Below are 25,935 nucleotides of genomic sequence, written 5' to 3'. Positions count from 1 at the left end.
AATGGAACAAAAAACAAACAAAAAACTATAGGTAACTAAAGACAGGAATGGGAGACACAACTCTCTCCAGGGAAGGGTGCACCAATTTGTTGTTCAAAGTCAGTTGGTCATGACTGAAGACATACATATAAGTAGCATTATATGGAATCAACAGGTTGCATTTCAGAACATATATGCAATAGTGTTGTTGTAAGAATAGTTTCATGAATTGGAAGAAGAGACAAAAGGGCTATATGGGAGGGTTTGGAGGGAAGCTATAGAACAGAGAAAATTTGCAATTTAAACACAATCTTAAAATATATACAGCAAAAAAACCAATATGAGCATGGCACAATTATGGACATGTAGACTAATGGAGCAAAACTGGAAATCCAAGCATGAGTATATACAACATCAGCTTTTTAATATTTGACAAAGATGCCAAAAATGTAATTCACAGCTTTAAGAAATGGTGCTGAGGAAACTGTTTGTCCAGGTGAAAAAGAACATAGCCAACCTGGGTCAACTTGTTCAAACACACCAAATGAATCAAAGAAATACTGTGAAATCTGAAACCATTAGAGAAAAACAAGGCCAGTGACCTACATGATGCATATTTAGGAAAGGACATCTTTAATAAGACAGCATTTTCCCAAGAAGTCAAAGCAACAGTTGAGAAGTGGAACTTCATAAAACTAAAAGCTTCTGAAACCAGAAATTTGGTTATCAGAAAGCCCAGAGAATGGAAGGAAGTTTTTCCCAGCTACATATATTATAGAAAATTAGTATACAAAATGCATGAAGAAATAACAAAAGAAAGAGTAAAGAAAGCAAGCTTGCTTTCTGAAGAATGGCCAAAGGATATAAACAGAGTGCCGAAAGTAAGAAAAAAAATGGCCAAGAAATATCTCCAAAAATACTTGTATACCCTAGCAATATGGAAGAGCAAATCAAAACAACTTTGAGATTTCATCTTAAACCAATCTGAATAGGTAATATCAACAAACTAACTGACAACAGTGCTATTAGGAGTTCAGGAAAAAGGGAACCTTACTTCACTGTTGGTAAGATTACACACAGGTACAGCCACCACAGAAATCACTATTGAAGGTTGTCTAAAAGCTAAAATATATCAACTCTATAACTCAGCTATACCACTCTTTGCTGAAGAGGATCTACTGATACTTTTTAATCATGTTCATTGCTTCTTGGTGGTATTCTTAGGGGGTGTTAGATAGGAGAAGTAGGTATGAATATAGTTAAGATACATTGCATATGTGTCTGAAATTTTCAAAGAATAAATTAAAAGTGTCTCTCAGAAAAGAAAAAAAGACGGCAGTGTTGTTTCTCATTCCATAGTGCTGCTTTCTGTTATCCACTGTTGTACTTTGTTCTGGGACTGCTTTGGGTAGCTGGGTGGATCATTTGAAATTAAAAAAACAACAAGAAGAACTAAAATTATTCCATATCTTACTGCCCACTGGAAAGATGTAGGCAAGCATATTTTGGTCATCCCATGCCCAAAAGAACTGCTAAAAAGATATTTAAATGTAAACATATTTAAAAAACAATTTGAAAACATGATCATTTCGAAAATAAATAAATGACAATAGATCCCCTCTGAGGCCTTTGTCCTTCTTATCCATGGCAGTTGACTGTGTTTACAGTATCAGTCATGAATTCCCTCCTGGTAAGGAGTAGTCAAATTCAATCAAGTTGGGTTATCAAAAGTTTGTAATGTGGATACCCAATGGGTCTGTGTAGCAGAGACTTATTTCCAGAAGAACAAGAACCAATTCTCAAATGTCAATGAATAATGAGAAGGTTTTAAGAGAACTTGTTACAAATGCAGCTGAGAGAAGTACTAGTTAAGAGCTATGGCCCCTAGAAAGCCTGGAGTACCTTAGGTAAAAGGTGTGTCTAGTAGTGAAAACAAGAGACATGCGGTAATAATGCTACCTATAAAAAGTGTTCTTGTCAAAGATGTTAGAGGAGTATATGGTCTGGAGGTTAGGGGCCTCTGATTGATATTCATCAATTATCAAGTCAGCCTGTATATCTAGTTGCTGTGGTTTGGTCGTGACCCCCTCTCTATTAATTTCTCAGTAGGAGCTAGAACACTGTGAAGTCAGGAAGTTTGTGATGTCTAAAGTGAAAACAGGAATCCTTATCTATTTCCTGGGGGAAAAAAAGATGAATGAATTATGCCCACACCACTGGAGATCCTGGTTCTTGCATGTTCTTGAGCAGCAGTCAGAGCAAGCTTGGAGTATTAACAAATTTCCTCTAAAGAAACATGTTCAGTCTACTTAGCTTAACAATGGGAGTCTCACAACAGAATGATAAAGAAGCTGGTAGTTGTTCAGTTCATGAGGGTGAATGGATCAACAGTGCTAGTCTAAGGTTGATTTTTTTTAATATTTATTTATTTATTATGTGTACAGTGTCCTGCCTGCATGGATGCCTGCAGACCAGAAGAGGCCACCAGATCTCATTATGAACGGTTGTGAGCCACCACGTGGTTGCTGGGAATTGAACTCAGGACCTCTGGAAGAGCAGCCAATGCTCTTAACAACTGAACCATCATCTCTCCAGTCCTAGCAGTGTTAGTCTAGAATAGAATATCCAGAAGTTTCTGAAAAGCTGTTAACCTTCGGTATACGTTGAAATCCTACTTTCGTGAAAATATCTTTTGTCTTTAAAGAAACTGAACTTTCACCAGACCATGCAGTCAAGTTAATAGTGTACATTGTGATTATTTAAGCTATGTAGGTTAAATAAGCTATTTAAGTTAAGTTGCTTCCTACTGTGTACTCAGTCTATTTAATTTTAACATGTCTTTTAGAGAGCAATTGTATCAACCTTACAATGTCTTGAATTGTCATGTAATTGGATTTAACAACCTAAGATAAATGCATAACTTTAATCTTAAACTATGCATTTTCATATGCCTCTGAACCAGAGTAATGAAAGATGAATGTTGTAATCATTTTGTAAAAAAAAGCCAATATATTGAATAAGCAAAGTGAATAGCCTATGAAGTTTAGAATCAATATGTGTATTCAGGTTGGTAACATCTGATCATGGGATCAAATGTTATTCTTGGTGAGATGGCAGTCAGTAAAGTATGTTTTCCCATTGTAAAACTCTGATAAATTTTCTACAGAAAATAATTCCTCATTTCTATCCTATACAATGTTTTCAGTAATGTTCAATAAATGCAGAGACAAGTCCTTTGGTAGGAACAGGAAAAAAAAGGCAGACACAGGTCATGGTGTAGCAGTTCCTTTTGTTTGTGTATTGCTTTCATTGGTAACTGAATAAGGAAACTGCCTTGACCTAGTTGAAAGGGCAGAACTTAGGTAGGCAGAGAAAACAGAGCTGAATGCTGGGATGAAAAAAGACAGATTCAGAGGAGCCATGGATCCTCCACCAGAGATGGATACCAGTTAGAATCTCTGGTAAGCCACTGCCACATGGCGCTATACAGATTAATAGAAGTGGAATAAACTAATATGTAAGAATTAGCCAATAAGAAGTTAGAGCTAATGGCCAAGCAGTGTTTTAATTAATACAATTTCTGTGTGGTTATTTTAAGTGTAAGCTAGCTGGGCATCCAGGACAAACAAACAAGCAGGCCCTCTTCCTTGCAACAAATGGCATGTCAATGTTGGATTGACTAAATCTACCTAAAAGCCTGAGAAAATTTGGGAAGTTATTCTATATAAAATAAGGGTAGAGTTAAGCATGGCTTCTTAATAGCAGCATTTTCTCAGATGGGCTCTGTTAGCTAGAGGCAAGTACTCTCATTTAAGAGAAGCTTCCTGACTCAGCATTAGCTGCAAAACCTTGCAGCTCTTTTAAGAGGTCCTGCAATGAAACACTTAAATGACATTGATAAAAAGCTGACCACATGCTTTTTGGTGGTGGCAGGGACTTTGAAATGCCATAGAGTTGTGATAATATGCATGGCTGTCACCAATAACTCTGCCCTGAGGCTGGAATCTCAGAAAGCTAAGGAATGGGCTGGATCCAGCCATCAGAGCCATGACTTTAATCCTCTCCATATTGCTTAGCAAATTAAAGACTCACATGGTCATAAAAAGAGAGAGAGATACAGTAAAGTGAGATTCAAAGACGAAGAAAACCTCTAAATGTTTTACAGTGTGTTAAAAATATATGCAAGCTTGGGAGAGTAAAGAAGAAGGTTAAAGTCCTTAAAACAAAAAATAAAGAGAATAGTTGGGCATGGTAATACACCCTTTAATCCCAATACTTGGGTGACAGCGGCAGTCAGACCTCTGTGAGTTCAAGTTGTTCTTGCATATGCCTTTCATCTCAATGCTTGGAAAACAGAGGCTGGGAGACCTCTGTGAGTTCAAGGTATGGTGGCACATGCCTTTAATTCCAACACTTGGGAGACAGAAGCAGGCAGACCTCTGTGAATTCAAGGTGTGGTGGCACACACCTTTAATCCCAGCACTTGGGAGGCAGAGGCAGGTGGATCTGTGTGATTTCAAGGACATCCTGGTCTACAGAGGAAGTTCCAGGACAGCCAAATGTATACAGAGAACCTGTCTCAAAAGGCCAAAAATTGAAAGTAAAAATAAAAGAAACAGAGGTTAAAGTAAAGCCATGTAAAGATGAAAAATACACAGAGAGTCTGGATACTGTATGTTATGATGCTATCTTTGAATTGTTTGAATGCTGAAGAAGGAACAACAGTTGCTAAAAGAAATTTGTTTATAAATACTGCTGAATTAATCCAAGAAAGGTATTGTAGGGCCTAGGCCTTCCCTTGCTCCTTGGGATGCAAATCAAGGACTATTTTGGTTAACCAGCTAAGCTTCCTGCTAAGTTCTGTGCTCTACTCTGCTAGCCTGGTGAATTAGCTGCAGGGCTTGTTCTATCTTTGGTGTGGTAATTTCCAGCTTGCCTGGGAGAGCTCAAGGCACCAAAGTCCCTCTCACCTGTCTGTCACAGCCCTCCGCACCTCCCCCCCTGCCTGCAGAGGAGTTCTCACAAGGCACCAGTTTCCCCAACCCCCTCTGGCTGGGGGGGTTTTCTCTTCTGGGGCCAAAGTATATTAACTCTGGATAAAGCTGAATAAATTGGCATTCACATCTTGGCGAATGACCCGGACTCTCTGTGTGTGTATCTCTCTGTTTAACCCCTAGGCCCTTGCCCAAGCTCATGGTGTTATGGAGCCATGGTCCATACCGGGAATGTGGTGATGCAGACCTCGGGTGAATCCCACAAGGTATTTTGAAAATGCCTTGACTTCAAAATTGAACTCAAAAGGCATGTTACTTTGGAGAAGAGGTTTGGCTTTTGTTTCCACAGAAAATGAGAGGCTATGGATTTATTCTGAGTTAAGAAAACTCAGATTTTGTCAAGGAAGACTACCTGAGAAATCTCTGGTAGGAACAGAAGGCCAAGACGTTTGAGTTCTACATCCAGAACAGATTAAAGACTGCTGCCTGAGATGATCAAGCCTCACAGGATACTCCAGTCAGGACTTGATCATAATTATAAGATTTTTTTAGGTTCCCATAAGATTATCAGTGCCCCCAACCAGCAGGAAGTATCCTGAAAACCTATGGCCACATTCCCCACAAATGGACAATGAATATTTTCCTTTGTTTAGAATGTTGGTTACAAGTTGTTATGGCTGATGGTCAGGAGAAAGCTAAGCAAATGATATTAGATTCACAGTTTTGGGTTTTTTTATTAACAAAGAAGGGGGAAGTGGTGTGGGACAATAGTCTGTATTCTGTCAATTATATTTTAAATAAACACTGATTGGCCAGTAGCTAGGCATAAAGTATAGGCAGGACAGCCAGACAGAAAGCAGAGGTGGTTCAATGAGAACAGAACACTTCTGGGAAAAAGGAAGTTCCTTCTGCAGTCCTGGGCCAGCCACAGAAGAAGCAAATGTGACTGCCACACTGAAAAAGGTACCGAGCCGTGTGGCCAACATATACTAGAATAATGGGCTAATATAAGTTGTAAGAGTTAATAAGAAGACTAAAGGACTAGGCCAATCAGTTTATAACTAATGTAGACCTCTGTGTGATTTCTTTGGGACTTAACAATTGTGGGAACTGGGCAGGACAGAAAACTTTTTACAATAAGGTCACATATAGGCAACATAGAATACACAGGCACCATAGGTAGACAATATAGACAGGTGCAATAGAAAGGCAATATATGACAAATAGGTACAAAAAACAGGCAACACACCAACAGGTAACATAGATAATAGGAACAATCAGAAAGAAGACAAGAGAAGAATTGGATAATTAAAATTTCGGTTCATTCTTGGTTAGCTATGCCATGAAAAAATATCTCTCTTTCTAGTTCCTTAGTGTGACATTGATGAATTTTGGTGCCCACTTTGAGGTTACTTCATTATGTAACTGTCACATTTCAGCACCCCACTGAGGTTTCTTTAATGCATAATTAATGAACAACTGCAGGAATAAATTCATCACAATAGTGATGTGAAACAATTAAAACGCAATGTTTCCTTCTTCTATTTTTTTCTCTGGGTTGGCATAAATATTGGTGGCACAGATTTAGGGAAATGGGATGCTGTTTCAAATAATCAGATCAAGAAAATTCCCCAAGGAGTACCTAAAAGTATGTATTTTGGTCCCTTTCATATACAGTTAATTTGACAACCAAGATTAGCCATGACACTTAGGAGCCAACCAACTTTTAGATAATTCAGAGATATTCAGAGCCCTTCTCATGACCCAGATACTTTGTCAATGTTTTCTCCAGTTTCCCTAAAGAGTGAAATAAAGATGAGTTGACAAAATTTCGTGATTTAGATGAGCAAGATGGCTCTGTCGGTAAAGATGCTTTCTGGACAGACTGATGACCTGAGTTCCATCCCAGAGACTTGCACAGTAGAAGAGAACCAACTTCTGTTAATTATTCCCCACCCCCACCCCTGCCACACACACATACACATATACACATTTGAACATGGGGAATATGAGTGGAAGGAAAGGGAAGACGAGTAGGCCTACAAGGAGCAGTGTACTATATCTGAAAAGGCTCTCAGAGTTGTGGGTGAAGAATCGTTAGGGTTTTTCATCAGGTACCAGAGATGCCTGTGTTGCACTGGAGTTGGAAAGGTATTCATGAACAGGAGACACCTAGATATCCTGGAAGAAAAAGTGACAATTGTCTTGAACATTATGTCAACTTCACTGAATACTTCTGTGCAGGTTTGAATGGATTCAGCTATCAAACCATTTCAGTTCAGAAGAGCACAGTCTAGGCAGCCAAATATTTTTACTATTATTATTATTACAAATTTCCAACTCCTTTCCTCCTCCCATTTTCCTCCCCCTCCCACATTCCCCCTCCCTCTCCTTCTCCAGTCCAAAGAGCGGTCAGGGTTCCCTGCCCTGTGGGAAGTCCAAGGTCCTACCCACTCCATCCAGGTCTAGAAAGATGGGCATCCAAACAGCCAGGGCTCCCACATAGCCAGTACATGCAGTAGAATCAAAACCCAGTGCCATTGTCCTTGGCTTCTCTGTTAGTCCTCCTTGTCAGTCACATTCAGAGAGTCTGATTTGATCACATGTTCCATCAGTCCCAGTCCAGTTGGCCTTCATGGGCTCCCATTAGATCAGCCCCATCTTCTCAGTGGGTGGGTAAACCTCTCGCGGTCCTGACTTCCTTGCTCATGTTCTCGCTCCTTCAGCTCCTCTTTTTGACCTTGAGAGCTCAGTCCAGTGCTCCAATATGGATCTCTGTCTCTATCTCCATCCATCATCAGCTGAAGGTTCTATGGTAATATGCAAGATATTCATCAGTGTGACTATAGGATAGGGCCAATTGAAACACCCTCTCCTCAGCTGCTCAAGGAACAAGCTGGGGCCAGCTCCTTGGACACCTGGCATCCCCTCTAGAGTCAAGTGTCTTTAGGCAGCCAAATCTTAAACTATACAATATGGAAAGTCCCAGTATCCTTTCTGAATACACCTGTGGCTACCCATGAGAAGGTAGCTTGTGGACTGTGGTAAAATGCCTACCCAAAGACCATAACAGATACAAAACCTTGGAGAATATCAACTAATGTTGCTTCATTTTGGAACATTTCTTTCTTTTCCCAAGATGGTGGACTGTCTCTGAGGGGACTTTCCAGATTCTGGGCTCTACACCATGAGATAGTGATGGAGGAGGGTTAACGGTCTATGTGTTACTTTCATTGGTTAATAAAGAAACTGCCTTGGCTTTTGATAGGACAGCAGCTTAGATAGGTGGAGTAGACAGAACAGGATGCTGGGAGGAAGAAGGCAATGAGTCAGTCGCCATGACTCTCCTATCCGAGACAGCTGCAGGTTAGAATCCTCCTGGGTGGTACACAGATTATTAGAAATGGGTTAGGTCAATATGTAAGTGTTAGCTAATAAGTGGCTACAGATAATGGGCCAAGCAGTGTTTAAAAGAATATAGTTTCCGTGTAATTATTTCAGGGGTTAAGCTAACTGGGAGGCAGGAAGTGGGAAGCGGCCCACCATTCCTTCTACAAGATAGTCACATCCACATGAGAGTACTGGCATGGGCTACCTTAAGACCCACCTTTTCACCAGAGCAAACACAGAATCCTATACTCAAAATCAGAGGAGTCTCATATCAGAGGCAAGAAAAGAATTTGGAAAATGGGGAGAAACAGAACAGGGACATTACAGGCCACTTTAGTACCAGAGATGATGCCTACATCCCATAACCTATCAAAACCAAGAAAGTCAGCTGTGTGTGGGAGGTGTGTTTGTGCGTGTGTGTGTGTGTGTGTGTGTGTGTGTGTGTGTGTGTGTGTGTGTGAGTGTGTGTGTGTGATTTATTGGTGTGATCTAGACCTTAGGACCATGCCTGACTCTCAGAAGCTGACTAAACAATTTTGTGCAGTGGCAGTATATAGATTAAAGATGTTGGAAAGCTAATCTGGGAGAAAGATGAACCCAGTAATTCCTGGTTATCATCATTATGGGTAGCTGTTCAGATTTTCTTTTTTTCCAATATTACTGTCATTATGGGGATCTGTGAAAGATTTGTGACTATTCTCTTGCAAACTGCCTCAGTTATGGAGAAACTGGCAGCACATACAGATTAGACACCAAAAGTGTTTATCAGTCCCAGCAACACAAATATCAGCATTTTTACACCTATTCCATGGACTATGAGACAAGGATGAGATGGTATCTGCACAGCTGAGTTTGACGGCCCCATATTTTCCACATTGTTCATATTGTGTCACTACCTTCCTTGGTTGGTCATACTCAAAATAACCTCAGAAAGATAAAATACAGAACAAAGATAATCATGCCTTTATTTAAGACATTTGGAAATGTGAGAACCGTGGATAGCTTTTTCCTGGAAGTCATAATGCTTATAAGTGAAAATCCGGGCTATTTTTCTGTCTTTAAGTTCTATGAAGACATATATACTGATATTCAGCAAATACAACACGGAGTAAAAGGAGGTTCTGTATGTCTGAAAATTGGAGGAAAAACTACTTTAAAGGTCAGGAAGTTCACCTTGCTATCTTCTTAGCCATCCTTGCTTAAACTGTTAAAACAAAATATTAAAATTAGAAATATAGCAAGGGTCCCAGAGAATTGCAGCTCTGAACTTGAGTAGATATGTTTAAGGTATGTGTATGTAAGCTTGAGTGTATGTATGTTAATTATGTGAGTACCTGAAGAGGATGTCAGATGTCCTGGACTGTAGGTATCGGTGATTTTGAGCAATCTCATGTAACAAACCCAGGTCTTTTGTAAGAGCAAAATATACTCTTAATTGTTGAACATTCTGTCCAGCACCTTTTTTTACTTTTAATGGATGAAATATCTCTATGGTACCAAGGGCAGTTTTTGAAATACTTGTCTCAGGTGATACTCTTACTTCAGGCTCTCGGTTGGCTATGGTTTAGTGTACTTAGCATGTTCCTGACTCTAAACAGGGGATTTTGAGTCTTCCAAAGCCAAAAAATTAGCAAATGCTGGTGGACTTGCCAATAACTTTGGTCTGGTAATTGTAATTTGTAGATGAGTATTGAAATATCACATACATTTTATTAATAGGTTTAATTAATTTTGTCAAAATTGCTATAAATGTTTATGAGATAGTTTAGTAATTTAGCATTTAAGCCTGAGGCCCTGTGGTAAATCTCCTGTACTACAAAAGTTGTTAATGGTAGAAAAAGCACTTGAAAAGCAAGAGGGAAAATCCTCATTGACATTCTAGGAGAGGAAAAATAGGGACTTTTTCTCTTTGTATGTATGGTGTGAGAAGTCCTTCTGTACATATGTTGCTTTTAGTGGTTAATTGAATAAAGAAGCTGGCTTGGCTTGTGATAGGGCAGAGGAATGCTAACTAAACTAAACTAAATGCTTGGAGAAAGAAGGTGGAGTCAAGAGAAGCCATGAAGCTACCAGAGGGGAAAGACTCAAGCTGCCAGCTGAAACTTTACAGTAGGTCACTAGTCTCATGGCAAAATGTAAAATATTGGAATGGGTTAATTACAGATGTAAGAGCTAGCTAGCAACACACTTAAGTAATTGTCCAAGCAGTGATTTAAATAATATAATTTCTATGTGATTTTTTTTTTGAGTCAGGGCAGTTGGGAAATGAAAAAACAGCCTTATTACTGCAGATGTAGGTAGCATTTTAGGGCATTTGAGAAGAAAAATAAACCAAAAGTCACCGGAAGAAAAATAAAGCATAAGAAAATTCCATTCAATCAATTCAGATTTAGCTATGTTTAATTGAATATCTATTAACTATCACATATTTGACATTATGCTTTCCCCTGTACCAAGCACTGCCATGTCACCTAGAATGAGGGAAAAGTGCCATCATTGGACAGTCCCAGTCCTGCCATCTTTTAATTCTATGGCATCAAAATTTAGAGAATCTACCAGATTATCATTTTTTTTAATTTGCATATTAGTAAGAGTTGGCAATATTCCAGGTTTATAGACTAAGGCACATAGCCAGTTTAAAAGTGTTACCATTCTCTTTGAACTGTATACCATAATCCTGGGACTCAAATGTGAATTCAAACAAAAACACATCCTGATCCCCATCCTCTAGCAGTAATGCCTAGCATATCCCAGCTCTTGACTCATTGAGGATCTTGGAACAAAATTCTATATGGTGGGAGAGCTCACACTTTATGGATCATGCTCCCTCTTGGATTCTAGCTCATTTTATACTCCAATCCCTAGAGCAATAGTGAATTCTGCCTTTATTTTCTTTGGAATCTCATTGATGCCTACAGAACAAGGACACTTGTGAGAGGATTCCTGAAAAGTTCCTCTGAAACCTGAAGTAAGAGGAGAGCTAACAACGAACCTGGTTCACTAGAGAACAGAATAGAACCAGCAGATATCAATTGGCATTGGCAGTCACAATCCTCCTGTGAATAACACCATACCATCTCACACAGGAAAACAGGTCTGCTGAACTCTTAACCCAGTTAATCTTAATCAATAAAAACCAGGAGTCAGAAATTGGGCTAAAAACCTGGACTATGAAAGAACTGGAAACAGTCACTAGTTGCTTCCTACCTGTGTACTTCCTCTGTCCAATAGGACCAAGATCCTCTCTCTAGCCCACCTTATTACTTCTAGTCTCCACCTACTGAGTGCTGGGATTAAAGGCTTGTGCCACCATCTCCTAGCTACTATGGTCAGCTAGTGGCTAGCTCTACCCTGTGATCTCCAAGCAAGCAAAATATCACTCAACGGTCTGAAGCTAACAGATTCAGCATGATCTCACCATTACTGCTCCCTTGAGCTTTATAAAGTCACAGTCTGCTGGACTCTTGTTTGACTCATGAGACAGCATCTGAACAGATTGAGTCATTCTGTACAAGGTAGGCTTGATAATACTTCACCTGAATGAAGAGTACTCACTTAGAGCCTGATCTGTGAAATCCAGGACTCTGAGCTCAAGCTTTCAGTGACTCTTCTCAAGACTCTTGTGTGAACAAATTACAACTTCTGGGCACCTGAGAGGCCTCAGACCTCTGGAGTATCCCATGGAGAGCTGGCCAGCTTTGTTCTACTCAGGTCCCTGGGTATAAGACCAGTCAGGTTGTTGTCCATGACAGGAGTTCAGCTCTGGATCCTTACCACAATAAGACAGTTTTTTACCCACACCCACACACCCTAAAGCAGACCTCTAGAGAATATTAACCACAATGCCTGGAGGGACAGACTGAGGGTGGGGCCATGAGCCCTGTAGACCTCTGTGCACTTGGACAGCCATCACCAACATGCCAGTGGAATCCCCTTCAGAAATCTTGCTCACCAGTTAGGCCAGTGGTACCTGTGACCCTGACCACAGATGAAGCCCAGCATGGATAAGTGGGGAATGTGGCTCCCAAAAATGAGGCCTTGAGCCAGTTGACAGCACTTTGGATCAGGATGCGAGCCTAGGAGCATGGGCAGGAAGCAGTTGCTTAGTCTTCAGAGCTTGGAGAACAGGTATGTGAGCTTCAGTCAAGGAAAGGCCAGTAGAGAAGAAGAAATGTGGTAACCATGGAGAGGATGAGAAGGACCAGACTGAGAGGAATGTGTGGGTAGGCTCTGGCTTGGTGTTGCCTTTTTTTCATTGTAGATTTGTTTACAATAACTTTAGTTTTTACTATCACGTTGTAATATTAGTAATCTTGGTTTCAAATCTCATCAATCTGTGATAGTATTTCATTTATCTGAATCTTCTTAGCGAAGTTAAATCACATATGAGAAAGACAGGTTCACAACAAAGGAGTAGGAGTTGTGTCTGCTGCTGCACAGGATGTTGCTGTTATTCTTTTGTCCCCCCCCATCCCCCTCGTCTGTCCTCTTCTCTCTTCTTTCTTGCTTGCTTTTTTTCTACTCACCTCCTTTTTCTTTCCCCTCCTCACCACCCAACATCATGCTTTCTCTTCTATCTTCCTTTTGCACATCTTCTTTCACCCTTTCACCTATTTCCTTTGAGCTAGGCACTGTCATTATATTTGCTAGCCATGGATTCTGTCAAACTATGGGTTCCAGATAATGATACATAAGAAATTTATCTTCATTGGGCTGCATGTTGTACAGGTGCCAAGGGCCACAGAGCCCTTAACAGTTACTGTATCTTTTGGTAGTGTCATTGCTCCAAGGAATTCACCATCTGACAATTGCAAAAGAATGTTATATTAATATGTTTTTTTCTTTCTGGAGAAAGGTAACAGATATGGAGCACAAGTCAGGACACATGATAGACATGTACTCTAATACATAGTTACATTACAATTACTGTTTTATAATTTGAGAAAGACAGCCTAAAGACAAGAAATAGTGCTTGCCTTAGCCTGCCCCAAGGGTAAGAATTTCAGTCACTAGGGTATTCATAAACAATTATTGGGGTCAAGGCCTGATAATATAGTATATAAAATATAGAGACAATATAGAGTATAATATAGTGTCTGAACCAAAGGGACCTTTTACAGTTGAAGAGTAAGACCCACTGTCCATTTTAGGAGAAATAAAGGAAAAAGTAGTGCTAGCATCACATATTGTGAGTACAACAATTATTGGCATAGGGAGAATGGGGCACTCAGTAGAGAACTGAGTTATTGAGCAGAGACAGGGGATCAAGAGGTCTAAAGTTCTAACCTTTGCTTTGAGGTATGAGAAAGGCATCAGAAGAACTAGTATAGGTGCCTTATGGTTCTCTCTGCAACAAAACACCATAACCAAAGAGCAAATTGGAGAGTAACTAGTTTATTCATTTCATATTATGCGTTTCTATTCATCACTGAAGTAAGTCAGACAGGAACTCAAAAGTGAAGGATGCTGGACGCAAGAACTGATGCAGAGGCCATGGAGGGATCTGTTTACTAGTTTGCTTCCCATGACTTGCTCAGCCTCCTTTCTTTCAGAACCTAGGATCTCCATTCCAAGGAAGGCTCCACCCACAATGGGCTGGGCCCTCCCCACATTAATACTAATTGAGAAAATGTCCTACAACATACAGGCATTTTTTTCAACTGAGGATCATTCCTCTCTGATGACTCAACCTCTTGTCAAGTTGACACAAAACCACCCAGTACAACAGGGAACCACCAAAATTGAATTGTGTCTTAGAAAGGATGGTTCCAATAGCAAGCTGTATGGTCATATTTGAGGATGTGTTGTAAGCAGAGGTGGCTTGTTTGTCCCAGCTGCCAGTCTAGATCACATCTGAAATAACCACACAGAAACTGTATTAATTAAAACACTGCTTAGTCATTAGCTCTAACTTCTTATTGGATAACTCTTACATATTAGTTTAACCCATTTCTATCAATCTGTGGCCTACCAGAAAAGTTTCAGTACATCTACCTCCAGCTGTGGATCCATGGCGTCTCTCTGTCTCTGCTTTCTTCCTCCCAGTATTCAGTTCTGTCTTCTCCACCTACCTAAGTTCTACCCTATCTGCTAGGCCAAGGCAGTTTCTTTATTCATTAACCAATGAAAGCAACACACAAATAGAAGGACCTCCTACACCAAGGATGGAGGTAGAGACCAAAGAAGTCAATGGACAGACCCTGTGACCGGAATACAGCCTGGAGATGTGAAGGAAGCTCAGGAACAATTATAATACCTCAATTCCAAGATCCCTGAGGAGCGAGAATTAAAGTGATCGAATTTAAAGTAAGAATTACCAGAAACTTCATGGAAAAAATTTGCAGTCTTAAGGAATGTTTAGAGAATATAAATGCATAGCTGTTTCAGGAATAGCAGTGAGGTTTAAAATACACGTTGATATCTTCATCGTACAGTTCCACTCTACAAATTATTCCTAATCAGGGACCATAATGAAACCTGTAACCAAGTGTTTGTAAGAAGGAAGGATGAGCTTATCATTATCATTAATGACAGTAAATAGGATATTATACAAATGCCACAGAAGATCACATCATGGTATGTCCATTGTAAAGACTCTAATGGAAATCTTCAAAATGATGTCACCCAGCAGCAGAATGTGGCATAAAGTTAATGTCCAGTAAAGTTTTTTTTTTGTTATTATTGAAACATAATTATAACAGTTTATTAGAATTACGTGTTTCTGAAAAATCTAGAAACATCAGAAAATCTGTTTAAAATTACAATTATAGTTCATGGAATGCTTCTAATTGCATTCTTCTCACTATTTAAATATATTTAATGATATTCTTTTCCCTACTTCAAATATTTTCAGATCCTCCCCACATTCTTACCTACCCAATTTTATGTTATATTCTGCCTAAGAAAAAATACAAAAACAAAAGCAAACAAATAAACCATTAAGGCAAAAATACTAAAACAAAACAAAAAAGCATACAAAAACCAAGAAGTTCATCTTGTGTTCACCAGTGAATCTTGGGTATGGGGCTTGCCTTGTGGGTGAATGATATACTCACTGTCACTCCCTTAGAGAAAACTGGTTTTCTCTTTGCCAGTAGTTATAAATTGCAAAAACTTTCCTTTTATTGTTGTCCCTTTAACAAAATAATACTAGTATATTTTCCCCTAGACTCATGACCTATGTAACCTCAGGATCTTGGCCACTTTGTAATTCCAGATATGGATTCCATCTCATTGAGTAAGTGCTAAGTCAAACCAGGATAGTTGGTATTACCATAGCATCTGGGCCTCTATAACATCAGTATATCTTACAAGCAGGTTGCTGTTGCATGCCATATTGTGTGTAATTAAATTATGTTGGTGATAATCATGATACCATGATTCCTTTGGTATCATGCAGCATACCTTCCAATATAATGAGTGCTAATCAATAGAGGTGAAACACCAACTCAACTTTCCTGTTTTCAATGACATAAGATATCATTGACTTCAGTGATAAAAATTTACCATCAGGCTGTAGAGAGGAACCAATAGTTTTGGCAAAACCCTGGAATGTTGCAGAGGGGATGGGAGGTCTTTCAACAATGATTTAACAAAATATAGTAAATTACTAGTACAGGGAATTTTACTCTAAGTCATAATATATCTAGTTTGGACGCTGCCCCGTCCCCACCACCACAAAACCTGATAACTATTTAAATTCCTTTCATATATGTGCGTATTTTATGAAACTTCTTTAGAAGTAGGTTTTCACGTGACGTTTCAGAAGGTTTTTAATGTTAGATGTCTATCCATGCCATACTTTACTCTTCTATCTTATACCCTTCTTAATTTAATCAGGACAAACACTGTCATGTTGGACCATGCAACAAACACCCATTCCTATTCTCCCTTGCTCTTACTGCTTGGTTTATAATTAGTTCCCTGTTTCTCAAGAAGTCCATTTTTTTGTGATAACTGCAATTTTGATGCAGTATCTAAATCATTGAAAAAGGAAATCATCTGACAATACTCAGCATTTTCATTAAGGAGCAAGATTATACTCTGATAACTCACCATTAATATAAAAAACAAGTAGTCTATTCACAATGCAAAGCATGTTTATATGACATTCATGTTGTCTATATCGAGAGCATTTTCTATAATGTTACTGAGTCATAAATGGATCCATTTGTGGTATCTATATGATGGTCATTTATATATCAGAGAAGTGTGTAGACTTTATAAGTTGCTTTTGCGTTTAGCCACTTCCTTCTCATGTTAGTTCAATGACTCCTTAACTCATTCTGTCAGGTTTCTCTGTTGATTGACTGGAATTTTATCAGGTATTTGTATCCCCAAGCCTATTTCAGTAGATCTGACTATCCAGAATCTTTGAACTACTGTAAATGATGAAATAACTTGAAGTTTGTCCTTGTTTCTGACTTAAATGTTTTGCCTTAAGTATGGATAAAATTATGTAATTTTTAAAAGAATTACTGACTGTAGAAGTGTCCTTACAATATTAAAGAAAGAATGCTTTCTTTTCTTACTAAGAAACAAGGGTTAGGTTTATATTAGTAATATCTTTAGAAATACCTTATGTATGTACCAGTCTTAACCAGTGGCAATTGTCATGTTGATGTAATTGACAGTAGAGGACAAGAAGGAAAAAAATGAAATGGTAGCCTCAACATACTGGATAATCTTCTATTGTAAAGTAATAAATTTGGAGAGCTGAAGAGATGGCTCAGTTATTAAGGGAGTGTACTACTCTGACAGAAGACCCAAGTTTAATTTCCAGGAGCCACATTGGGTGTATAACAATGGCCAATAATCCTAGCTCCAGGATATCTGACACCTTCTTCTGGTCTCTAAGAGCACTAAATTTACACAGAGAAAGCCCATAAGCATACATATTCATGAAGCTATTTTTTATTAATTTAAAAATTATTGAGAGATAAAATTTCAACAAAACCTAAGGATTATTGTCAACATAAGCCTTTGATGTGAACTGGATGTTAGTCATTGTGATTTGAGTATTTTAGTGGCATGTTGTACTGTATAGACTAACAAAAATTATGTTGATTCAATGAGAGGAAAATATTCTGAGATGACCTCCAGCTTGATACTAGAAAGAAATTGCCAAAATAGGCATTACAAAGGATCAATTTTCAGGGAAATATTTGGTGGGAAATATTGAATTTAAGGTTCCTATTGAACGTTAATGAAGAAATAATATTCCTGAATTAGTAGCAAAAAGAAAGAATATGACAATTACAGATTCCTATGGATGACTTTTCATAGTGCACAGTGCAAGTCATATTCAGTAATAACATGAAGAGTACCGGGCAGACACTAAACAGATGATGGTCTTAGACTGAACAGTGTGTGCAGATCAAAGGGAAAGGAAAGATAATAGTCAGAATGTTGGAAGTTTCAGACACAAAGGAGAGGAAAATGATGGGAAAGAGAGGGTTCTTTGAGACACAGGATGCTGCTGAACTACAGAATTGTTTGAGAGTAGGTTATTTTTGTCTTTTGTGCAAGAAGTTCCAGGAAACTGTGAAGGTGACAGTCAGAGTAGCTTACTCATGTTCCAAAATGAAAAACAAATAGATATGTGCTTTGTTGTCATTCTGGGGTTCTTGGATATATGTATATACAAAGATATGTGTGTATGTATGTGTATGAATACATAGAATGGTTAAAAGATACTGTATTCTGAGAAACCACATAAGAATGAAGTGCAGATGAGCTATATCTCTTTAAGTGAAAAATCAAAGGACATTCTCTCTGGGGAAGTTTTATAGGGCAAGAGTGGCCCTGTGTCCTTGGTTCCAAAGAAGTAGGTGACTAATTGGGGACTATACAAAGTTGTGAGGAACAGCATCTCAGTCTATAAAATAAGGCTAAAACCACTGAACTTTATGTCACTCAACAAAGTCACCTGAAATAACGTTCCATTCAAGATTTCATTGGGATCTACTATATTGCTGTCATGACTGATAGTATCAGTTACACATGGTGTGTAAGCGACTCCATGGGGTGCCTGCCTGAGAAGAACACAAGTCTTTAAAAGGATTACCATCCACCTATCCTCATGTGAGGTCACAGCTCCACCAATTAGAGCCAGCTAATGTTTTGACCCAGCCCAGCTGCCAGAGAACAGACCCAGGTGCTGGCCCCACAGGTTTTGGTTTGAATCTCAGTCACTGTGGTATGTGTTCGGCAGCGGAACCGAGCTCACTGTCCTAGGTAAGTGGCTTTAATTCTTTTTTCTATTCATCCCAGCTCGTGTTGTCTTAGAAGGATCTGTTTTTCCTCTCTTAGAACTTATCATCTTCACTCCCCTAACTTAAAGACTAAATCCTTAGCTTTTTCATGGTAACTAGGGGCGATGGGCAATTAGGAGAAAACTGAAGGAATTGATAGCATATCAGAAGCAGGTGGCCTCAGATTCTAATAAATATGTTATGATCTCATGGGTTTCAGTTAGGGTCTGATCAGAGTCCAGGGCTCTATCTTTGTTCTCAGACAGAATAATCATTGGGAATCATGGACTGGGTCAAATAACAGGCACTAAGACTTTTTCAGAGCCCACAATATCTTATTAGGGCACAAAGGGTTGTACCTAGATATGTAACAGCAGCTTTCAGGGTCCTAGATTACCAAAGTTGGAAACACACAAGCATAGTGAAGGAGTAAGTCTGTAATTGTCTTCAGTTCTCTGACCATTTCCTGAGCTACTGGGGTCCTATAGACACAGAGACAGTATTGACTAGTCAAGTAATCAAATCCTGATCATCTCAAGATTAGCTGGGATTCTGTCTATAAAGTTCCTTAAACCTGATGTCTTGTGTTTCCATTGTCAGCTTCTTTAAATGGCATATAAAACTTAGGAGGTCAGTAATGAGGGACAAACACGGGGTTTCAGAATCCTTCCTGGACATCGGGGAAGGAAACTGTTTCTGTGAGCAAATGCCTGCTATGCTCTTCCATTTGAAGGGGAAAAACCTTCAGAACATGGCTAGGGTAATGGATATAGTGGTCAGGTCAAAATAAGCAGGAGTCACTAGAACCCCAGCGTAGCCTCAGACCTTCTCTGGATGGATCAGACTACTTAGTGAAAATGTAGAGTAGATTAATGAGGAGACCCTGCTCTCCAAGATTACGGGAGGCTCAGTGCCTTTAGGTGTTGGGGACAAAGAATGGGTCTCCTCACTAAGTAAAAATGCAATCTTCAGAGCAAGGTGGAATGTAACTTATTCACCAGAGAGCTCTGACTACCACAAGAGTAAAAAGGAAACAGCTGGGCTGGGAAAGGTGATCAGATATGGGGCAAATTCCAAGTTAGATTATAGAAATAGGAAGTAGAGAACACAGCCTTACCTACTGATAGTTGGGGAAAGGGGGCAGAGAGGAAGAGTCCAGTTCCTGTAACTTGGGGGGTAATCCTGAGAAAAATTGACTAGAAACTCTTCACTGAGGCTCAAAAGGGCAGATGAGAAAGTTTCAGGCAATTAAGATGATGAATGGGAAAAGTCACTGAGATTGGATAGTTTTTATTTGGTCTCTTGAATCAATTCCCCTTTTTTTTCATTCACACAGGTCAGCCCAAATCCGCTCCCAAAATCACAGTGTTTCCACCTTCATCTGAGGAGCTCCAGACAAACAAAGCCACAGTGGTGTGTCTGATCAATGACTTCTCCCCGCGTACTATAACAGTGGCCTGGGAGGCAGATGATGTACCTATCACCCAGGGTGTGCAGACTACAAAACCCTCCAAGGAAAGCACAAACTACATGGCCAGCAGCTATCTAAGTTTGACAGCGGACCAGTGGAAATCTTACAAGAGCGTTTCCTGTCGAGTTACTCATGAAGGGAGTCTTGTGGAGAAGAGTTTGTCTCCTGCACAATGTAGCTAGGAGCCCAGACTTCTCTTGAGCCTGGGGAGCCTAGAGCTAGGGGACCCAGAATGGGTTCTCTTCTCTATACTGGGGAATCCAGGCTTCTCTTTTACCCACTGAATATTCAATAAAAGATCATTAGTTAATCAGAGGTACTGCCTTGTCCAATTTGTTCTCATTATACATTCAATTTTGAATCCCTTGAACCTGCAATGTGGGAATGTGAGATCATGTTCCTAGTGAGAAACTAGTTTTTTTTTTGGAAACTTTCAGAATGTATCACCCTAAAAGTGACATTTCCCTTGTTCTGCACTGTTGTCTGATCCCTGCTAGCAAGGACACTCATTTAGAATGCAGCTCAGGTAAACTATCATGTTTCAGGCTAAACAATTAACTTAATATTGCATAGCAAGTTCTCAATTTATGAATTCTTGCAGTGAACTTAGTAAATTTTATTATATAATTCAAAACGTTGATGTTCATGGCCCTCTATACTTGGGCCATGAGGTGATATAATCACTCAAGCAAAATAACAACGTCCAAGGAGAAATAATGGACCCAAAATAATCCCAGAAGGATACCAAATAATGTTTCAAAGGAAGTGATTTTAGAGTAAAATTCTAGACTACTTAAGGTCATGTCAGGTGACGACAAGGAAGACAGAGTGTGACCTGAGAGTTAAACTTATGTCAGTTTCTTGGATAGACTTAGGTCTTTACTGGCTCAAATGCTCTCATGTGCATAAGCACACCAGTGTGTACTTCAGTTTAGCATCAACCAAAATCTTTGAAATTGGCCGTCGGCCTTCAGTGGTCCAGCCTCTGTCCATGTCAGTAAATATTTAGTGTGTTCAGGACATGGGGATTCTATAGTTCATAATCTGTATAAACCCTGACTACATCCAGAACTCTGGTGGATCAGACAGTCCAACATGACAGTTTTCATAGCTAGAAATATACTCCAACAATGAAGCAGAGAGACAGACGGCAACATAAAGCTTAATCACAGGTCGCCAAATACCTGTTTCTGAACTAGGAAGAACGTGTGGGATTTGTGCCACATGGCAGCTTTTTGTTGCTATGGCATGAAAAAGTCTGTACCCAACAGTTGGAAATGAAGATCCTGGGTACTCTCACAGAAACATTCCTTGATGGGGACAGTGCCAACACTCATCTAGACCGAGATATTGTTCAGAGACTACTACCTCAACCTTTTTTTTCAAGATTTCATTGACAAATTTGAACACAAAATTAGGAAACTCAGAAACAGAAATGTTCCCATATTCCCACAAAATGGCCTGTAACAATCCTTGCACCTGGGTTTTCATAAGCCTCCTCCCTTATATCATGTTATGAAATCACATTCAAGAAGTTGAATCTTGACAGCTATGATAATATTTCTGGGTTTACAAAGAGAATGTACAGATATCATATCAAACTTCAAAAGAAGTTATTGATTATTTCTTTATGTCATATAATAATAAAGTTGTCATTAAATGACTACATGACATGACCCTACAATGTTTAGTAAAGTACTATTGGTAAAAATTTCACCACATGAAGGAAGATGAGATGTGTATGAAGCAGACGGTTGTGTGTGTTCTCCACCTGTTGTATTCTGCAGGGCCCCAGACCTCTCTCTTCATTCTTTACCAGGCAGAAGGTACAGAGACTGAGTTAATGGTCCCAAGACTTTGCATAGACTTCATGCTTGCTTCCTTAGGCTGTCACCAAGGGATCCTCTCTATTAATTCTTACTCTGTAAAGAGTTTCTTTTAAAAAGTGTGTGGAAATTTTGTGGATGACTTTCTGACAAGGATATCTCAGAGGACAAATGGGATCCTGGGAAGAAAGATCTTCCAGAAAGATCATCACATGCCCAGAATCATCAGGAACTACATACATCCCAGCTGAACCTGGAGGATAAGGTGCATGTAGGGTTTTTGCATGAGCCTATATCACAGTGTTGGGTGTTCGGCGGAGGCACCAAACTGACTGTCCTAGGTAAGTGACCCTTTTTGCTTCTGTTACTGTAATCTTCAAGGTTTGAGATGATTTTTGTATTGGACTATTTCTCATTCTCTCTTCTACTTCATGCTTCAACTTATCTCTAGGTACATAATCTCTTGCTTCTATAGATTGTGGCTTCACCTCAAATGGTTCCCTGTGACCTTTCATGTCTAATCTCATAGGCAGGGACCAAAAAAGATAAATTCTCAATGTCTGTCTGTCATTCTGTTGCAGTATCCAGTGCTCTGATAATTACTCCAGTGTGCCACTATCTATGAGTGTATATTTTTCTGGTATAATTTGGGAGGGGTAAAGTAAATTGTTATCTTATTGAGAAGGAAGAACAGAGGCAGGGAGAGAGGGAGAGAGAGTTGAATTAGGGCACTGTAGAGCACTCAGCAATGAGGCTGGTGAGTAACTTGTCAGAGTTCAGATAAACTAGTCAATAGACTCAGGATCCAGTTCTTAAGATGGACAGAAGATAGAAAGGATTCCAAATCTTCCATGGAAAGTCTTGAACAGAGCAGTAACTTATCTAGAACTCAGAAATTTAATAAGAAGAAGAAAGGGAAGGGATCTCAGGACACAGGAAGTCAAGAGAAGAGAGACTGAAGATGTGATTGGGAAGTTGTGTTCCTAGGTCTCTCTAAGGCACTGCTTAGAAAACAGAGCAACTGCATTCATGTAGATCTGGTCTTGAGGCATAAAAATAAAACACCACATCCAGAAAGGGGAATCTTGTCTCATTCTGCAGAATTAGAGACAGTTCAAGCAGATACATACCTTGCTGAGCAGAAATCACAGACCCAGGGGCCGTGATTTGGATGAAAATAAATGCGTAGCTATAAAGTTTAGTCTGAGCAGAGGTTTTTCATTAGAACTCTCCTCAGAGTGGGACAGATGAATGGTAGACATCGGTAAAAAAACAGAGTTGATACAAGAACAGGGATTTAAAGGTGAGGTGTCTGTGTTGAAGGTCAGAATCCAGGGAGGTATCAAGTGAAGTGTGGTACAAATGTGAGGTACATAATTCCTAGGTACACAGGAAGTATATGAATGAAGTTCATACCTCACTTTCTGTACTCCCTTCAAACATAGTCACTAAACTCAGGACACGCTAACACTACCTCCAGGATTTCTATTGGGAAACCAAGATTTCTTCTGACCTCTTTCTTCATCCTGCAGGTCAGCCCACGTCTCAACCTTCAGTCACCCTGTTTCCACCTTCTCCTGAGGAGCTCAAGACCAGAAAGGCCACACTGGTGTGTATGATCAATGACTTTTACCCTGGTGCTGTGTCAGTGACCTGGAAAGCAGATGGTACAACTATCACCCAGGGTGTGGAGACAAGTAACCCTTCCAAACAGGGCAACAAGTACTTGGCTACCAGCTTCCTGACTTTGACAGAAGATGCATGGAAATCTAAAAACAGTGTCAGCTGTGAGGTCACTCATGAAGGGGTAAAAGTGGAGAAGAGTTTGTCCCCTGCAATGTGTTCCTAGGCCTTCCAATGTTCATCTTACCCAGAGAAACTGGGATTAGAACAATGCAGAAATACTTCTCTTGCCTACCATAGCCCTTCTCCCTGCTCCTGAAATGCAAAATAAAATATTCATTCTCAACCTGTAATTCTATTGTACTCGTTTGTTTTAGTTGTATATCTCACTGGTATTCACAGTAGTGTGGGAATTTGCTGGAACACCTTGCTTTGTAACTGGGGTGATACCCTGCATAATCACCCTAGGGAGAACCTGCTCCATGCAGACACAAATTCCCACCTCTCCTCTGGAGCTTTAATCATACCATGCAATTTTACAGTGTGATTGTAAGAGATTTCCCCAATTTCACTCTTTAATAGTCCTAATCATATGCCACCTCGGTTTCTAAAAAAAAATTTATTGGTGCCTAACCATCTTCCTTAAAATTTTAGTTTTGAGTCTGGGGCAGTTATATGCTATCTCACTTTCTATTACTCAAATCAAAATGAATAGATAGTATTAGGAAATCAAAAGTTTATTGCAATCTGTACAAAGAAGTAAAATCAGGCTAAAGATAGACCATGTGAGGTGTTCATGAAGGTTGCAGTATGGTAATACTCAGCCTTGATAGGTATATGAACTAAAAGAAACAAGACATGATATCCAGCCCAAATGCTGTCAAATGCATTCACTGCTGGATAAGAGAAATTTTGACATGTTTCCACTTCAGAACTAGATTTTGGGATTTGCCATTCATCAGAGCTAAATGTTCAAAGTCTGGGTACCATACAAAGAACAAGACTATCCTAGAATTCCACCCCACCAGATCTCATTCTTTTACTGGTTCAAGGCACCTATCGTTTGGAGTTACCACAGATTAGAAGACTAGGTGAACCCATAGCAGTGAAGACCTTGTTGAACACCATTGTTTGATAGTTTTCAGGACTTAGGGGTACATGAAAATGTCTATACCAAGTTTGTTGTTGATTAATAAATAGCCCAGGGACTGAGCCTGAAAATTCAGGACATACTCAAAACAGTGATCTGTGCAGAAACAGGGCAATGCTACTGGATACAAAGCACATAAACTCAAACTTTTGTCTCTGCATTAAAAGGGCATTCAGGAAATTATGTTGAACAGCAACTGACTTTATTTCATGGTCCTGAAATTTTGTGACTCAAAGTTAAAGGCCCAGAATAGTCCCATTGGCCCTATAGAGTTCAGTGCCTGCTCCATCTCTCCCCTGTTCAAGCTACCGCCAAGAGGAACACACTTTCATCATTTTGTTGTAGCATTTTTGTTGTTGGTGCTGCTTTTTCTTTTGAGACAGGGTCTCTCTAAATAGCCTTTGGTGCCCTGGAACTCAGTACATACATCAGGCTGGCATCAAACTCACAGAGTTCTGCCTTCTTCTGCAGCCAAAGTCCTGGAATCACAGATATGCACTACCACACTTTTTTGCTGTAGTTTAATTACTGAGAACACTGACCAAAAACTCAGGAACAAAGGTAAAAATAGAAAGTTCCTATTTCCATCAATTAATGATTACATATTTTTTTCAGTGTTGGTTAACGGATCCAAGTTTATGTTCAGCAAATATTCTACTTTTGAAATACCTTTCAAACCCCTTTATAATGATGCATATCAATTGCAAATAGCGAAGAATTTCAAAAAAATATTTTCATTCAAGACCACCATTTATTTTGACCATATAATCCACCATATTTCCCTAATTCCTGAATATAACATTCTTTTGTTCTTCTCCATGACTGAATAATTCTCCATGTTGTACAGAAAACACAATTACTTTATCTTCTCATCCATGCTAATCCTGGGTTAATACCACAATCTGGCCATTGTGATTACTCCTGCATAAATAAGGATGTGCAGCATCTCAGTGGTCTTCTGTCTACGTACATGAGAGGACCTTAACACTCCACGTGGAAAGTATTGGAAGTTGAAGCACTTTCAACCATATACTAGGACACCAAATCATATAAAAACAGTTAACTTTCCTATTCTCGAATAGTACACATGCTTAGTTAGGAATCGGGAAAACAATTCTAATTATAATAGCTTCAAAACTGTCAAGTTATTGCTGGAAGCAAACCTAAATAAGGAAATGCAACAATGTAAGCTAAAACACTGACAAAAGAAAAAAAATTGTTTCCTTATGAGACAGATTTCTGCTTTGTA

General features: G+C 39.3%; 1 long non-coding RNA gene and 2 gene segments (V, D, J or C); 2 read left to right on the top strand and 1 right to left on the bottom strand.

The window, feature by feature from the left end:
- The window catches only part of LOC125407534 (immunoglobulin lambda-1 light chain-like), a 99,088-nt gene extending 78,686 nt beyond the window's left edge, over window positions 1-20,402 (top strand). Inside the window, 2 exon segments of the V gene segment in view lie at window positions 18,565-18,599; window positions 19,953-20,402. Of these exon segments, the coding sequence occupies window positions 18,565-18,599; window positions 19,953-20,269 (352 nt within the window).
- LOC146895577 (immunoglobulin lambda-1 light chain-like) overlaps window positions 1-23,889 on the top strand; it is a 418,556-nt gene extending 394,667 nt beyond the window's left edge. The window contains 2 exon segments of the V gene segment in view: window positions 22,218-22,254; window positions 23,446-23,889. Coding sequence covers window positions 22,218-22,254; window positions 23,446-23,762 — 354 coding nt within the window.
- LOC125407537 (uncharacterized) lies at window positions 5,683-14,493 on the bottom strand. 3 transcript variants are annotated; one of them, XR_015000521.2, is made up of 3 exons: window positions 14,358-14,493; window positions 11,919-13,164; window positions 5,683-7,783 (listed from the first exon to the last, which is right to left on the bottom strand). It is a non-coding gene; the product is annotated as an uncharacterized LOC125407537 (long non-coding RNA). The 3 variants fall into 3 exon arrangements; XR_015736873.1 differs by having other exon boundaries at window positions 12,316-13,164; XR_015000522.2 differs by having other exon boundaries at window positions 14,335-14,444.
- Window positions 23,890-25,935: the final 2,046 nt, after the last annotated feature.

This window comes from Myodes glareolus, chromosome 2, assembly GCF_982192425.1.
Source record: "Myodes glareolus chromosome 2, mMyoGla1.1, whole genome shotgun sequence".
In the NCBI taxonomy this organism is placed as follows: domain Eukaryota; kingdom Metazoa; phylum Chordata; class Mammalia; order Rodentia; family Cricetidae; genus Myodes; species Myodes glareolus.
Note: the sequence above shows the minus strand (reverse complement) of the source record. Positions and strands in the feature narration are given on the sequence as shown.